The 18521-nt window shown below is 31.6% G+C and overlaps 1 protein-coding gene across 1 annotated transcript; it reads right to left on the reverse strand.

The window, feature by feature from the left end:
• Window positions 1-1277: 1277 nt before the first annotated feature.
• LOC105342799 (uncharacterized) lies at window positions 1278-18521 on the reverse strand. Its single transcript, XM_034453240.2, has 14 exons — window positions 18076-18521; window positions 15417-15517; window positions 9531-9676; window positions 9053-9265; window positions 8599-8708; window positions 7335-7477; window positions 6897-7067; window positions 6609-6736; window positions 5582-5736; window positions 5341-5411; window positions 4918-5062; window positions 3286-3570; window positions 2452-2661; window positions 1278-1581 (listed from the first exon to the last, which is right to left on the reverse strand). Exons 1-14 carry the CDS (start codon window positions 18326-18328, stop codon window positions 1373-1375), a joined length of 2340 nt encoding a protein of 779 aa, XP_034309131.2. The 5' UTR covers window positions 18329-18521; the 3' UTR covers window positions 1278-1372.

An 18521-nucleotide genomic window follows, 5' to 3' on the forward strand; every position in this document is an offset into this window, starting at 1 on the left:
ATCTTCTATTTATTAGAAAAATTCTACCTGTTTTTAATCGAATATTACAAAAGTGGACTGATAGGACCTCAAAACCATTGATTGCCTAAAACTATTTTAAAGTCTGTATTCATCCATCAATATTGTGTATCAATACACAAATAACAATACATAACGTCAATGATTAAATTTTCAAGAAATTTTATCCTTAATTAATTTTATGTTATTTCAATTTTTTGCCATGTCGGGCCAGCTAGTGATATAGAATTATACTCGAAATAAAACAACAATACACCAGAAATTTAACTTTTTTGTTTGTGATATCATTGTTACATAAAGTTTTAAGGGATAAAAGAAAATACAAAAAATAGTCCGAATTTCTCCTGTTTAATATAAATCTTGTTTTGTCGAAGTATACTTTATCGAGATAAACAAGACATTGATATATCAATATCGAGATTTGGTTTTTACATCGTTATTCTGTGATTTTTAAAAAAAATTATTTCAGGTATTGGACCTTGTAAACAAAATTGAAATCTCAAAACCCAAGTAAACGTAATTCTTTTTATTTAATTTATCGCGTTCAGCTAGCAATGATAAACTTGTTATTTAACTCATGTTATTTGTCACCGTTACAAATGAACACCAATTATCATTGGGGAACAAAATAAAGTTGCATGTCAACAAACCTCCAATTATTCAACTTTTTCGACGCAATAGCGTCTATCAACACTTTAGATGTATATCTTGTACAATAAACCGTACAATATATTCGCGTGATGTAATTTAACTTTTTGATAAAAGACTTCCGTTTTTATTACAAAACTTATTATCATTAGAGCCATGCTTAACGCGCATACTTGTAAGGTGGCTGTTTTCTAACAATAATGATCTTTATAGAGTTGCTTTCTAAGTCATATTTGGTATATTTTGATAACATTTCAAATAATGTTTCTTTTGCAAATTATTCCTTGTTTTTTCACAAAGGTTTTTGTTTTATATTTTATTAACCCTTAGCAATAATACCGATGTGTTCCGTCAAAAAAGTCTCGAGTTGGCATTGAATATCTAAGCTGTGTCAACGCTATCTCATTTTTTTGCATTTTATACGAATTGTCCGAAAACTAAACTAAAAGTAATTATTTGATTTCGAAGCTCGTTTCCCTTTTGATGTAATTTCGACACTTTCGAATTTTTTGTTTGGTAAAACGTCGTTAATTTGTTTATGATTTTAATATATAAGAACTAGTTTGACTTACGACACTTGTGCCTCAAAACAATATTAACGGAAGGCGCAGTAGCTCTTTAAAGTTTATTATTAATGAAATGAAATACATGAAAAACAATGATGATATATTTTTCTAATAATACTGTCTTTATACAGAACTATATGTCAAGATGAGCCATATGATTGGGGTTTGGCTCTATTGTTCTGTTTCAGCATGCTGTACGGACTCTCCTGATCACGCCTTTCTATGAGACAATTACTTAAGTAGTATTTGAATAGGCATAACAGAAAAAGGACAGCTCCAAATGAACACGTTATTAAAACAGCTATAGTTAAATCCCACAGTAAATCCGTATTGCTCAAGTTCTGGGGATCTGAAATTAGAAAATGATTCATAAAATATTTTTTTAAATGAAAAATAAGATAACCATAAATACACTGATGATTAACACTCATGAAAATTAATGTACTTTGAAGGTATTGTGATTAAAAAAAAATATTAAATAACCTTGACAATTAGATACAACAAAAATTAACATAACTTATTCTGAAAGTTAAAAAGAAATAATCGATTTAAAGATGTAAGTAGCAAGTTTTTTTCATGCTTGACACGTCATTTTTTAAATCTTTATACAGAGGACATGCTCATTAAAAAAGAACTTTCTAACAACGATATGTATTCCCTGCAACTTAGTATATTTAATAAGACACAATATCTATCTAAATTTCCAAACGAGAAATATTTCAATTAATTAAGCCATAATCTTTCAGCAAAGAGAATATATTATGTAAAAAGATTAAGGTGGTATAGGACAACTCCATATTGTGACGTACTATTTATCGAAATAAACAATACGATAAATTGTAATTTAATATATAATTTCTTTCCTAAAATTGTCCCGTTACAGCGTAGCGTAATGGGTTAGAGGATTCCTTAGAGGCTATAAGTAATGAGTTCGAATCCCGTTGGGGATTTTATAATTTTTACCTTTGCAATACTATTTAAAAAGTATTTTTTGAATAAACTTTCTGAAATTATAAATTCTGAACGGTGAAAGAGTTTTATCTTAAATGTACTTTACTCCACATTAATATCGACAGATGTCTCCCATCACCTTAACCATACATACACACTTTATGTTTGTTGATAATCTTAAAATTACAACTACCAACAATATCTTTAAAAAATATTACAATAATAGATTTTGATAGTGAAGTGTTTTCATGACAAATGTTTGTTTTACCATTATTATCCGTCGAGTTGTTTTCATTGCCTAGATTAGCTATTCTGGCATCTGTGATTTCCTTGTACTCATCAAGACTCCAAGTGAAGTCTCCACAAGATGGAAACCTTTTGGGAGGTTTCGGGTGGAATATTCGTTGTCCCTCCTTAATTATAAGTGTCATACCCTCCATTTGGTGGGCATCCATATGGCAATGAAGGAACCAATATCCTTAATTTAAAAAGAAAAATGCGTTTAAGAGTTTTAACTGTTGAAACCAGCTATTTTTAACAATGGTTTATTGATATCATAACATGCTATTTTTTATTTATAGAACGACCAGCTGTATTCTTTAACATTTTTCGATAATTCAAAATATCCCAAACATGATGGGGCTTTCTTTGCTTGGCCTGTGCTTTGCTGCAAAGACTTACTATTTTATCAATGTTAATTATGAAGTGCATTAGAAAGGTAATATTCTACAACAGACTTATTTGCTCTAAGTCGACTAGCAAGACGAGGATTTCAAACTTGTCAAAAAATGTAAAAATTGATACACTAGGAGAAACTCTGCAATAGTTTTGCATTTCAAAGCCATAAAGATAAGGATAACATGCATAATGTGAAAAAAAAAATTAAAAGCTGGCATTAAAACTTTCATATCAGTAAGCTCTTATGAAACGAATAATCATTTGAGATGCCTGTACAATTTTGAAAGGCAAGGGTATTTCATACATGATTGATCTCTTAGGTTTTGCATGTTTTCAAAGATAGAATAAACATTTTTTTTTTAAATTACACATTGAGATATTTCTAAGAATATCGTATTATCAAAGGAAAATCTGCTTATCATACCTGGATTATCCAGGTAAAATCTAAGCACCACATAGCCTCCTCTTGGCACCACCACCGTGTCTTTGAGTGGGGGATTCTGCAAATTCAGGTCAGGAAGGTTTCCACCGGCCCACTCTTTATTACTCCATCTTGGTGTTAGACAAGTCTCGCTTTCACATTCGATGTCCCTGCTAAAGTTCGTCACCAACCCTGTTGTAGGATCAAGTTCAGGGTATACCGTTTTCAAAACATGAAAACTGTGACCGTGTATGTGGATTGGGTGATCTGTCGCTCCACGTAATCCATCTGAAATATCAAACGAGAAAATCGTTTCGTTCATTAGTCGCATAACCCACTAACTCCGTCACTACCTTAACTCCGTCACTTTCGTGAAACTCCTCGCCGTTTGTAATCAAGTGAAATTATGACGTCATAATTTACATGTAAAAATCTCCAATTAAATGTAAACAATTTGCAACAATTAAATCTAAGAATGTGTTAAAACAACAAAATTACACCTTGCTAATTTTTTGCACCAATAATTGCATGAAATATCATTCAGCTACCACTTTTTTTTAACGTATGAACTGAACTATCGATATATCTGACACTGGGGTCCAATCACTAACGGCGGTTTGTCATTTTTAGAGAGGTTAAGATAAAACATTTTACATGTAAAGCATTTTTGATTCAGGTAATTTAATCAGTTTTTTCAGTCCGCAATAGCGTTTATGCATAACACTTGATAATAACGTCAAATCGCTCAAGCCGTAATTTTTGCCTTATACAAAATATAGATATATACAACATGTCGCTATTTAGAATACGCTACATTTATAAAAAATGTAATAAAAAATAATAGAATCATTATTATATTTGTTAATGATATGAAATATTTGAAATAATTAAGGACAGAAATCAAACGGCATCTATGCATTCTGAAAAGGTCGTTGTGCTTATTGTTACAAGGACCAAATTTTTATTCTGGCGATCATTTCATTTCAATAAAATTAAATACCATCTAAAGCGATATGAGCTGTATTTTTTTAAATTTCATTTTGCTGCAAAAACCTGCTAGTATAGTAAGTCTGCATATATCTTAAAATCTAATGATAACGAGGATCTGAAAAAATCACTAATTTTTGTCAAAGGAAATATTTTTCTTCCAAGGAATATATAGCAAAACAATTTTTGTACAGGAAACAATCATTTAATTTTGCTCCAAATAAGGCTTCTAAATCCTAAATTATATCCCATGTTATATTTAGTGACTGCAAATGATAAAAACCACAAAAATACAAAAATAATTTACAAAAAACGTGGGATGTTTTCTGCTTATGGTGATGGAGTTTTGGTACTCGGGGATAATATCATAATCATCTTGACCTATTAACATAATGTTTTTGAAATGTTGAATTTTCAATTAGTATTTAGCTGTGTAGAAATGTCCGAAAAATAACTTTTCAAAAATTTTCCATTTCATGTTTTCTATATAATTGAAATTTTGTATAATTGCAAAAAAAAAATATAAAATAAAAACTGTTTAATGAATACAAAACACCAAAAAAAAAAATAACAAAAATCATTAAATTTAAAGTTTAACATTCCGCATAAAGTTATAAGCATGGCTGTGTGGACTGTCGTTCAACCTACCTCTGCTGAGAAGAACAAGCTGTACAGCGGAGCCCAATGAAGTGTTGTCATAGTTGAGTAAATGTGTACAGCTACATTGCTGTTTCAAGCACTTTTGTTTGTTACAGTCATCGATACATGAGCTTGCTTTGGGACCATATGTAGACTGTGAAATAAGAACAATGAAACCTAAATGCAAGAAGAACATAAATCCCCTTTTTCTCTTGTCCTCTCGTCGTGATCCCCATTCTCATCATCGTCATCTCTCTCTCTCTCTCTCTCTCTCTCTCTCTCTCTCTCTCTCTCTCTCTCTCTCTCTCTCTCTCTCTCTCTTATACATTATAAATGTTTCAAAATAATAACTAAATTATAATAAAACATTCTTCATTTGTGTATGAAACTTTTAAATTAGACACTTCTGATAAAAAGTAACCATATTCAAACCTGTGGAGGACAGGTAGGGGTGGTGAAAACATGTCCATTGATCGTTGCTTTCATCACTGGGTTCTGAGATTCTACAACGATAATTCAATGAACAATGCTGTTGTGAAACAGAATGTAAACAAGCAATTTTAAACATTGCATCAAATATTTTATTGCTGGCAAATGAATTCAGAATATAAGAAAATTATTATAGAATTAAAAAAAAATGTTTAGTAGTTTTCAAATCTTGCTATGCTAATACCAGGATTTGCTGTTGTGAAATGAAAGTTTAGAAAGTCCTCTCGTATTCTTTCTCCATTTTGAGACACAGGGACTGGACAGGAATTGATGGTTTCCTGCGTGGATAGTAAATTCGCAACGGAAAAACAATTCACGTGATCTGCCCTCGGGTATAGTCTTAAATAGATAAAACAACAGTTTTAAAACCTTCCATACTTATTCTCGAATGCAGAACCTTTTTCCAAACATGGTGATATTTTTGATTTTAGGAGGGATTCAGACCCTTCATTTAGTAGTCTTTATTTATGATTTTATAAGTATGAATTGAACAAAATGTCAGAAGGCCCCCATCCACCTATTCTCCTGACTACCCTTTCTCACTGTAAGCATAGTCTAAGGTAGCGACAGCTGTGCTTACATATAACAACAAAGGCAGGCGACGAAGAGAACCATTTCATAAACAATTCCGCGGATTAAGCTTAATACTTTAGTTAAGATAATTCATAGCTTCTGTGTTTAAGGTTGACATGTGTGAATTAGAAATCATTGTTTTTCTGTGAAGTGTTTTCAAACAAAGTCGTCATATAATTTTTCAATTTTCTTGTTTTACACAATATGAACGAAAAAGCATTTGTTATCGGTGAAAACTTTCGTAATCCTACAAATTAAAATAATTAAAGTGTCGTTGAAACAGGCAGAATTAAATTAGATCGCAAATTTAATGTTCCATTATGATGATTGCAATATATCTGCAAGCAATACTTTATCATATCCCCATGAATAAATAGGGCTACCACAGTTTTAATTTTTTTACTTTAATACCGTAATGTTAATTAGGATGATATGTAGATTCGTACACTTTGGTCATACCTTTGAAATATGATGCCAAATATCCCATTTGGACAAACTTTTTGATTAAGTTGCCCGGATCAACTCATAAATTCACGAAAAAGGGTCATATAACTATTGATGAAATTAACGTTGTAAATATTTACAATCTCGCAGAAGATTTTCGACTTTCAGATTTATGTTTGATACCATTCACATACTTATTTGGACAGTTGATAACTTTACAAGCGTTTTCTCGGGTACATTTCTGGCGAGTTGTGTCAGGCAAACTATCTGGAGCATCTTCATATCTAAAGATAGCCTTCACCACTCCAGGGTAAATAGGGTCCTACAATTACACAAACCAATTCATATTTAACCTGTTGTTTCATTCAATTATAATTGTTCAATTACATTTACTATTACTTCATTCTTTACATTATAGAAAACATTTTTTGATAAATTCATTACATTTGTTGCTAATAGTATAAAACAAAAATATTTCATACCAGAAATTGGCTTTTGAGTTCCATGCTTTCGGCGCGGATAAAGAAGTTTTTCCTCGAATTCATTTTAGTTTGAACCAAAACATCATATCTCTCTCCACTTGCTATAACGACCGATTGGGCAACTTCCGGTTCAACGTCATGTCCGTCCGTTGCAATTACACGAAACAAGTGCTGACAATTTTATTTAAGAAATCGATGTTAAATGAAAGTATTTATATATATTAGGAATGATGTATCATTCGACAAAGTTTTAGCTTTCACTGGGTGTATAAGCAAAATAACTAAAAAATTTCATAAGTTGTATTTAAAGGCAGTTTGATTTTGAAACAAACAAAGTTATATAATGATGACAATAGTGATTAAAATTCACACTCAATTCAAAAACCAACCTTCATATTTCAGTTTATAATTGAATTGAATAAATAAAACCACACACACCTCGTCTATTGACAATCTGAAGGACACAAACGTGGCAGCATTTATTATTCGAAACCGATAGTTCTTGTTTGGTTTTACTTTGAATATTTCAAGGGGAAGTACCGGAACCAAGGGTTTTTCCGTTTTATCCGGATAATGATGACCTGTTAAAAGAATATCATAATCACAGCATAGCGTATAAATATAATTTTCAGCATGCAAGCCAGCCTTATGTCTATATGAAAAAAGAGAAAAATCTATCAATTTATCTGTAATTCTTTGAATCAGTCAAACAAAACTGTGTCGGAGTGATAGTGAAATAATTTACCGTCGTTTTTTGTGTGTGTATCCGGACGAGTGTATGCCTATGGCATACGTCTAATACAGTTAAAATCTTGCATTTTGATTATTCTTTTTACTCAGGTTTAACGTCTATTTAACATTAAAGGGACATGGTGACGCACAAAATCATGATTAAGCAAATATCGAATTTTTACACGATTTCCATATTTTAAATATATCATCTGAAAACACGAACTTTTAAAAAATTACGGAGTTCAAAAGTAGATAAATCAAATTAAAAGAGAAAAATAGAATCAAGCTTTGGGCCAACACAAAAACATTGAGTTTTCCTTCCGCTTCATAACCACGCAAGCGCAGAGGCATGTAAATTCTGCAGATGGAATGTATCATGAGCCAGAAGCCTCTCATTGAAACCTGTTGTCTTGAACAACTATATATTTATTAAGATGCATTCTTAAGTCATGCATATTTTTTACCGCAGACATCGAATAGCTTCAAATTCAAAATATTTTTTTCAGTGTCTCAATCCCACTGTAACTATTTGAAGATACAAATTGCAATCAAGTGTCACTAAACCAATGTCCAAAACAACCCGCTTTGCTTACATGTGCCATTCCGGATAAGATTTAATGACTTGTAAATTGAAAGGTAATGACTAATGATGCGCGAAACCTTCCCTATGATAAAATTTCGTGTAGCTCTTCTTCTTTATTTGTTGTCATAATCAAAAATTAAAACCTCTATTTTGAGTAACCGTGCCACTTTAAATAATCCTGCTATAAACAACAATTGCGAGTTCTATGATGTAAATGATCCTAACAACATGTTTCCAGTCCTTCACCCTGAAACCATGGCGTATCAATGTCAGTGTGCAAAAAATAGTTTATTTCATAATATAAAAATATTACATGTATACGGGGGGTCTTTAGTAAATATATGAATTACTTTTTTTGCAGCAAGCTTAAAGGCATTCAGGGCGTACCTTTTCCGTTAATTAGTCCAGAATGGAAAGGTTCCATGCCCATGCTGGTTCCGTCCGTGGTATGTGTAACGATATAACAGCTCTCAGTACAATTAAAGTCATCGGCGTACCTGTAAGGAAAATGAAGGTGTATTTCGAAAAGTCAACATTGTTCATTGTATTAGTATATGTAATTCAAATAGTAAGCTTCACAGTAAAATTTTACATACTTTATCTTTTTTTTCAAATTACGTCAATTTCTTTTTTCATGATTAAAGAAAAACACGATTCACTTATTTTGAAAATGAGCTTTGTTTTGCAAATATAATTTCTAAGCAAAAAAAATATTGTATAAAGTAGTAATAAGGAGTAAAAAGTCTGAATAACGGATTAATTTTATTGTTAATAATTTTTTGCGATTAATTTACTTTCCACTCTGTCTTTTCTACAGAAAACCATGAAAAAAACAACATACAAATGCATGTTCCATGCATGGATTTCGTGATTTTCGAGTGATGATTTGTTTCTGTTCCACTCCTGTATGACAATGATGAAGTCGTCCTCTACCCTTGGTAGATTCGTCCGTTTTTTGCGTGGGAGGACTATCAGGGGTCCCGCCAGCCCGTCTCCCCTCATTGACCCCTGATGGGCGTGGTACCAGTGGGTACCTGCTGGGTCAGCCTTAAATCTTCAAAAACATTTACAAGTTAACAATAGGTGATTTTAAATGTTTCCTCACTTAAATTGAGTCATAGTTGGCATGCTGATGTTGTACAAGGAACCTTTCTCTGAAAAGTTTTACATATCAACACATATAAAAAAAAAATCAAAAATTAAAAATCTGCCTATTTGGGTTTTTCCCCCTTTTTATGCTAAAAACAATTAATACTCTTCTGTTAAATCAGGGTTTGTTGCTTTGATGGAATGCTTGAGCTAAAGGTTGGATTACTTACCTATACATAAAGTTTTGACCTGGTCCAATTGGACATTGAGATACTATGGAAGCCCCGTCCATCCAAGGCGTGTGTTTCTGGTGCATGCCGTGCCAGTGGATAGTGAAGACCTCGTTAGAGAGGTGGTTCCTCACCAGGACCTCTATCTATAAATATGATTTAGTTGTTTTAAGTAAACATGATATAGTTGTTTTTACGTAAGATACAGACAGTCTGATATGTGTTTAAATAGTAGTTTCTACTGTGGTTTCCATTAATATTCAAGGGTATCAATTTTCGTGGATAAAGTGAAAATCGCTGTTTCAAAGATACGTATATTCATGGACAATGACCCTATCAATGTTTGTTGTTAGTAGAAATTGCACTTCAATGAACATTTAATTCCATGGAAAACATTAACAACGAAATCCACGAAAATTGTATTCAACAAATATTGAGAAACCACCGTATATGGTTGCGGGAACCATTAAGAAAAAGAAAATAAATGGCATCGTTTTAAAAAAAAAACTCAAAAATTGAGAACAGTGAAATAATGATTTAAGATACACATAGGCTTGACACCATATCCGACAGAAGTTTGTAATGAATTAAAAAAAAACACTTAACTAGACAAGAAACAGTTGGACGTAAACATCATAAAAACTACTGAAAAAGATTTGTCTCTCTGATTGAAACAAGCGTTGAATACATTGATTAAAAAAATTAAATGGAAATTAAAAGTGCAACATTTTATCAACAACTCGAGCTTGAGCTTAACATTAAAAATAAATTCCTTTCTAATCTAAAAAAGCCTATTTTTAAAGATCAATTAAGGGGCATATTAGAGGTGTATTTGTGTAATGTACCTTTTAACGATGAAAATACATGTACTATTTAACAATCGAAAAAATAATATTTTGTGTAGCTTTGAATATCAAAATCTTTTTATTTGGATGTCACGTAAAAAGGGATTGAAATCGGAACGATTCCGAGTTTTTGGTGCTGGTGCTTTCATTTACCGTTTTCACTAAGTGTAATATAAACTTCACCAAAGAATGTTTCTCATGTTTGCGAATTTTTTGGATTTTTTCCGATAAGACAGCGTAATCATTATCCAAGAAGTCAATAACTTTATGAAATGTATTTATTTATTGTCTTTAGACATATTGGGACGATATAAATTATATATACATTGTATTTGTTATTCTGCTACATTGACAGTTATTCAGATAAAAAAGTATTATTTCTAATTATATTAAACGTAGAGAAGAAATTGGAAATTATTTAACTCTCCCAGGTGTTGTGAGTTACACTTGTATTTCAGAATCTTCAGGTCTGAGTTTTTTAATAGTTTTATAATTCTTATAAAAAGCACAAAATTGGTTTGGGTAAAATGCATATTTACAAAGCAATACTGTAATTGAGAGAGCTTCTAAAATAAAGATTGCAGTTTAATATCCCCTTGGTGCATTTAATAAGAATCGCACTATACAAAAACTGTGTTAAGCTGTTTCATGACTTAACAAGCTCAAAAAATATTCAAGGTCGGTGATTAACTTTTGAAGATTTGTAAAGAGCACTTTCATCTCAGTAATTTATGATGTCTAGCAACATAATGTATGTAAGGAACCATATCAGTTGAATGCAATAAATTATGCCCTAATGTAAGAGTTACATAAACTGCATTCATAAAGTTCAATGTTCTGAAAAAAAATTATGAAACCTTAGCCACGTAAGTCATTAACATAAAAATTGATTCACATGACTGAAACTTTAGGGCGGAGTCTAGAATTGTATTATCAGGAAAAAAGACTAAAAAGTAGTTATGTCACGGTGTGCATAACAATCATTCGCACTATTTTTCTGTTTAAATTAGCTTTTTCGGGCTTTGTGATAATTGCTAAAAATATTTTCTTCTACTTTTACAACTGTTTAAAAACGTTTTAAATAAATTCTTAGCAGTACATTTACATTACATAAATACATGGTAATCTATATGACATCTTAAGTCCTTCGATGCCAGCTGCAACCACGTGAATTCATTATGCGTGATAAATATGTCATTAAATGAGGGCAGGTAAAAGCAGACCCAGACAGGAAATAATCCCGTACTTCATTATCAAACATTTCTTAATCATTCAGCTATTTACGTTTCGCTCAAAACCAACAGAGTTACATGATTTAGGAGTAACGTTGTCAGATAGCAAATCAGAAGGGAGAAAATCACCTCGGGAATGTATACTCTTATTTTAAATGTGCTTTTTAAAGATTTGCAACCTCATTTTTAGCAACAAACTACGCATCTTTTTTTCTTATCTCATCAGAAAACAAGTTTGGAAGACTTATGAAATGAAATATATAGGTTAAATAATGCACATTTAGGTTGCACTTGTAACTTGTTGCACTGCGGTTCGTAAAACTAAAAACAAACGTAATAACTTTATTAATTACATTGTTCATGTGTCTCATTTTTCACCACTCTCAATTGAATTAAAAACGAAATGTTTGTAGACAACCTAAATTTAGTAGATCAATCAATAATCAATATTTGACATTAGCGTGAGATAAAATGAATATACCTTCCGATTATTGATTCCGTGTTGAGGGGTTAAAAGTCAAATCTAAATGTTACTCTTGCATTAGTAACAATACATTAGCTATCTGCATTTGTAACAATACACTAGCTATTATTGGTCTCAATGTAACTGTTGAAAACCATTTTCTTTATTTAAAGATGTAACTAAAAGATTTTTAGGATAATATATTTTTTATTATATGTATTCGGCAAAGTTGTACTAAAGTTAAATTATACAATTAGAGCATATGTTTATATGTAATATAATTTCCATTTTGTTTGCATTGGAAATCTGCGACGATCAATTTCCTGTAAACACACTTAGAGGCGGCTAACCCTTGTCATTGCGCATGAACACAAGTAAAAAGGCTATTGGGCATTTTGAACATATTTATCATTGTAAGATTGAATGAAATGTTCAAACTAATATAAAGAATCGAAAATGTACTTTTGTAAAATGATCGTTTAATCATAACTATTCGTTTATAAAAAAAAAAATTTCGCCAAAGTTCCTCGAACTATTTTTCAAGTCGCGGAAGCGAACTAAATAACATATTGATATAGCCCAATCCAAACTTTGCAAAAGTTGTTCCCCTTTGCGGGGTCAACCCAAAGGAAAAAAACCAACTTTTCCCTTCTTTATGCAACCAAATATTTGGGCGCCCTGTGAAGAAATCTCTCGGAATTTATTTTATTCCTTCGATGTATGGGTTGCCCCAACTTAGGGCAATTCAAATTCACAGCGGAAACGGATTTCCAATGTCAAATGACGAAGTTACAATCCTCTAAACTACAAAGGATACTGTGATAAATATATGGGTTTCCCCCAAAAATGGCGCTCAAGGGACATAACTTTCGTAAAGTGTGGATTGGTCTATTTCTGTTCTATTGTCAGATAGCAAATCAGAAGGAAGAAAATTACCATCGGGAATATATACGATGGTTGATCCAAAAGTAATATTACAAATGCGATAAGAATGTGAAAAGTCCCTGGAAAGTGACAAAAACTTGTGCTTTGAGATATATACCTATTTCATTCAGATCGGAAAATTTTAATTCATTATTGTTAATATTTCTGAAGATGATATATTTTTAGAGCGTGAGGTAAGGATAGTCGCCGCACGTTAGCGAATTGTGTTTTTTTAAAGGAGAACAACCTCATTTTTAGCAACCAACTATGCATCTTATTTTCATATCCCATTAAAAATATTTGGAACACGTATGAGAAAACATAGATTAATTTATGCACACTTAGCTTGCAATTGTAGGCTGCCGTTCGTGAAACTAAAAACAATACATAATAAGTTTTTTAATTAACCCATTCGTCACTATTCTCATGTAAATTAAATACAGAATGTTTGTAGACAATCTAAGTTTAGTAGATTAATCAATTATCAATATTTGACATTAGCATGAGATGAAATGTCCTACACCTTACGATCATTGAATTATCGTGTAGAGAGGTTAAAGTTCAAATCTGAACTTTAATCTTTCATTTGTAACAATACATTAAAGCTGACATGAATTCATAAATACGCATTATTTCCCTTTTATCTCCGACTACCGCCATATTAGTTGTCGATTTATATTGTTCTGTTCATCGCTACACACACCCTTTATAAGGCTGAGAGTACTATTCATGTTTCACCGCATTCAGGAGTTTCATACACCCAAACACATTATATTGGACGAAAAGACATGTAGAAACGCGTTTTGAAGAAAAATAAAATGACAACCACTGCATTGGCAAGATAAATCCAATAAATGACGAAACAAGACACACTGCACAAAATCCAGGCGCAGATACTTATAAAATTCCTCGATAATTGTTGACGGTTTTCCCGTGTATGTTATAACATCGCACATGCGCAAACTACACACTGTGGCAGATCGGGAAATGTCAATGATCGCATGGATTTTAGAAACGGAGCATTTTTGTAGAAACGGATGGAAACGATGTTACATTGTTACTTTCTTGGATTTACTATCATTTTATATACTGTGTTGGATATAGTGTCGCCAGGGTTTTCAAAAATACACAGACATTATCCCCTCTATATGAACGACACATGTGTTCGATGTGAATGCGAAGTGAGGCAGCACTGTCTGTGCAAAATAATAAAGATATCTGGGGAATCCTTTCAAAGAATAAATATACAAAAGAATGTATTTGGTATTTCATTGATTGTTGGTTTTTTTTTCATTCTTTACTATAAACATTTTACTACAATGTGTAGTTCAGGCATATAGAAGTCCAAGCAACCTGAATGCCTCGCTCGGAAAGCAACCGACCGTAACTTTCGCAACCGGTATATATACCCCAGTGGCAGTAGAGGAGCTATCGAAACTTATATGGCTACCAAATGCTTTTATGAATTCATGTAAGCTTTAACCATTATTGGTGACAATGTAATTGTTTTAAACTATTTTTTTGTATTTAAAGATCTAACTATAAGATCTTTTGGATTATATGTTTTATTATAATATGCATTGGAAAAAGTTGTACTATAGTTAAGGAAATAATGATGGATTATCGACCTGTAAATGAGATAAAGTACCTTTAAATGAACTTTCCAAACAATTTCATCATCTTACTAGAAAAACAAAAATATTTTTTTTAACACTACCGAGAGTAACACTTAAATGTTTTTATTTAGGTCAACGAAGTCAATTCATATTTTATAACAATGTATTCAAATCGGGTATGACTTTATTACTAAATTATAACATAAGAGAAAGAGCGTATGTTTATTTGTAATATAATTCCATTTTGTTTGCATTTGAAATCTGCGACGATCAGTTTCCTGTCAACACACTAAGAGGTCGCTAACCCTTGTCGAGGCGCATGGGCACAAGTAAAAAGGTCATTGCACATTTTGAATAAACTTGTATTTATTGCAAGATTAAATGAAACGATCAGACTAACATGAACAATAAACAAAAAATGCACTTAAGAAAAATAATCGTTTTATTATAACTAAACGTTAATAAAAAAGATTGTTCTCTCCAAAGTTCCTAGTACTATATTTTAAGTCGGGGAAACGTACTAAATAACATGTTTATATGGCTGTTCCATGCACGTTTCATGTTCCCAACTAAGGGCGTATATAATGGCTTTAAAGCGCCAATACACAATATTTCATACAAATTGACATAAGTATATACATTTTTGGATTGAATTTTTGAATTTGTTTTCGGATGTCGTCGGTTCTTAAATACACCAAGCCGTGCAGACAAATAATCATACCGCGCAAACGTGCGGTAGTCGATTTGTGTGTTATCAGATGGACGACATCCAGAAAAAAGTATTTAATGCTTAAATAAATACTTACCGTTTGTCCTTCATAAACAATAATTGGCGGGCCTGGAAATTCTCCATTAATGCTGAAAAGAAGTTTGTAAACTCCATCTACCGTCAACACTTGCTCAAGTTCTGAAAAACAAATTTAATACAATCGATGTGCTTAAGATCTTTAGAATGGATGACCTTTATCAACAGGGATGTACAGAACTGTGGAATTACTAGAGTTTGTGGTGGCTCAATTTTTGTGAAATTACGTCCCACAAACCTGCAAAATTTAAGCAATTCACGAAAATGGGCCCCTACGAAATTGATTGATTCCACAGCATGCCTTTTTTTAAAAGAAATTGAACGAGTTCTTTAAATAGGAAAAAGCAGTAAGCATTTAGAGGTGCACTTTGTTTTGTTTTTCTGCTTTTTGATATTTGAATAAGCACCAAACATTTCTAGTTATAAACTGAATTGACAAAAATAATTCTGAACACGTTTGTATTAAAAATAAACAATAAAAGAGTAGATGAAGTCAAAGTACGAGCATAATAAATTAACAAATAATAAAAAATTATTCTATTTACAACATTGTGCCGGATGATGAAGCCAGGGCCAAGGTGGCATTTCATTTTAATGCCCGCTTAAGATGCAGTTTCGGAAAAATCCATACATACCAAATGATAGAACATTTTCTAGAGAGTATATAACCATTTTTGTTTTAAGTGCATTACACCTGACAGGTGAGATATCCCATATCGGATTTTATGAATTCCTATCAGAATTGATATTCCTTTAGGAATTTCTTGTATTATGATAGAAAATTCCCTATAGAAATATTGTTTTTCCTATAGGAATATTGTTTTTCCTATACGAAAAATTATGTTTTCCTGTATGAATTTTTTTTTGAAAGGTAAATATCTCACCTGACAGGTGAGATACAGTGTTAACAAAACTGGTTGTAAACTCTTCAAAGAATGGTTTTTCATGTGGCGTATTTGTATTTTTTCGATATATGCAGCTTAAACGGGTGCAAAAAAACCAGCTTGGCACTGACATTATTATCAGGCACAGTGTTATTATGCTTTGGTAGCAAGAAATAGTTTCGGATAAATTGAAAATTGCTGTATTTGAATCTTATGAGTTTTGCTTAAATTCATGAAATGATTTTTAATGACTGTAATTAGTTAGAGGGATGTCTCTTGTTGAAATTGATATGCAATATACAATTAATGTATAGGCCCCATATGTTAGGTACATGAGAATCAGAAGTAAAATGCGAAACCTGCGGCTAGGACTGTTGTGTTGACTTTACACAGTGAAATTGCAAGTTTCAGACGGGAGGGTAGATAACACGAAAAGTAGGTGGATGGGACATTGTAAACTATACACCGGTAAGTTTTTTGACATGTGATGGTGCAACATGCACACGGTACGGAAGGTCAACCCTTTGGAGTGAATTGTCTGGGAGAGGTCTAAAAAGCTGAAAAATCATGAAAAATTAGCAAAATATGAAAGGGTCAAAATCTCATAAAAACCAGTAGGTTTTGGCTTTCTTCCGAAATTGTTGATTATAAAGAGTGAATCTAAGGTATTTGTGCTTAATAGGCGACTGAGGAAATTCTAGTTACAAAGTTCCGAGGAAACATATCCCCTGGCTATAATGAAATGTATAAAAAATAATGTCCCGTGCAACCTTAATATATTTTAACAGAGGGCTCGTTGGTCGTCACTGTTTTAAAACTGTATTGGAATCCTTTAGTAAAAAGACACACACACACACACACACACATATATATATATATATATATATATATATATATATATATATATATATATATATATATATATATATATATATATATATATATATATATATATATATATATATATATATATATATATATATATATATGTAAAAGAGATATATATATATATATATATATATATATATATATATATATATATATATATATATATATATATATTGTAATGTTGTAACTCTTTTGCACTGATTATTTTTTACATAACTGCAATTGCAGTAAGCACATGTACACAGATAATTGTCACGCGATACACATCATTAAAAAAAAATGACAAACAAGTTACACAACTGCTTATACGATACGTTTGTTTTAATTCTGTATTATTGATAATGCCTCTTCAAAGATAAAATATGCAAATACAATTCTATAATATTTTTTGATGTTTATGTTTCAAGGTGTTCAGAATTACTAGTATTAGAGGGTGGGTGTGGGGGAAAGGGGTAAGGCATGCAACACATTAACTGAAATCAAATTTTAACATAATGCTCTATACTGAAATCTTCATATGTCTAATGTTTAATTTCTTTAATATCCTTTTCGATTCACAAACTATCAACCGACGCGCTTATTTACCCCATTATTTTTTAAGTATGATGTGTATTTTACGAGAGAAATAAGTTAAATATTTTATCATAATTACATTGATATAAAGAACCATCTTTTAAAAATATTCTGTAAAGTTATTTCACATTTTTGGCATAATGATTTAATTATGAATCGTATAATAGATTTAAAGAAACCCTCATATTCCTTTTAAAAATTACACACCTTTTTTTCAATTAAGCATAATTTTTTTTTCATAAATCACCTTTTCGATCCCAAGAGAAAAAGAAGGAGAGTGATAGAGACATTATTTAATAGAAAAGAAAGACTCACCCTTCGGAGTCAGAAGTTCAAATTCCTCTTTGTTATGTGATGATCCTTTCAGCAATGTCCCATTTCGAATTACGATAGGTTTGGCGTATCCCTTTTTGTCACTGTATACCATTGAAAACTTGTACCGTATATCAAACTTAAAACTGCAAACGGTTTCATGCTTACTGCATGATGGAACTACCTTATGATTAAACGCACAGGAAACCCCAGGTAAAAATATCAACAAAACCAGACAAAATCGGACGGAATTCATCAGTAAGTCGTTTTCTTTCGAAGGTCTATAGATGTCGTTACCTTTGTGAAATGCGCATATTGTTGTAATGGACGTTTATACTGAGAATAATAACTATTTATTTAGATAAACACCTCTGTAAATTAATGTTTTGCAATTGACAAAATGAGTTCACACTCAGCAAACGTTTGAATGATGGACTGCGACTATGGGA

The sequence above is a fragment of the Magallana gigas genome, chromosome 10, assembly GCF_963853765.1.
Source record: "Magallana gigas chromosome 10, xbMagGiga1.1, whole genome shotgun sequence".
NCBI classification, from domain to species: domain Eukaryota; kingdom Metazoa; phylum Mollusca; class Bivalvia; order Ostreida; family Ostreidae; genus Magallana; species Magallana gigas.

What these genes read in the sequence shown, in the direction of transcription:
- LOC105342799 (XM_034453240.2), bottom strand. Translation starts at nt 18,328, where the DNA reads ATGAATTCCGTCCGATTTTGTCTGGTTTTGTTGATATTTTTACCTGGG. An exon ending in GTTATCAACTGTCCAAATAA is followed by an intron (nt 5,737 to 6,608) that starts GTATGTGAATGG and finishes TATCTATTTAAG; the next exon opens with ACTATACCCGAGGGCAGATC. An exon ending in GCTTGTTCTTCTCAGCAGAG is followed by an intron (nt 3,571 to 4,917) that starts GTAGGTTGAACG and finishes TTGATATTTCAG; the next exon opens with ATGGATTACGTGGAGCGACA.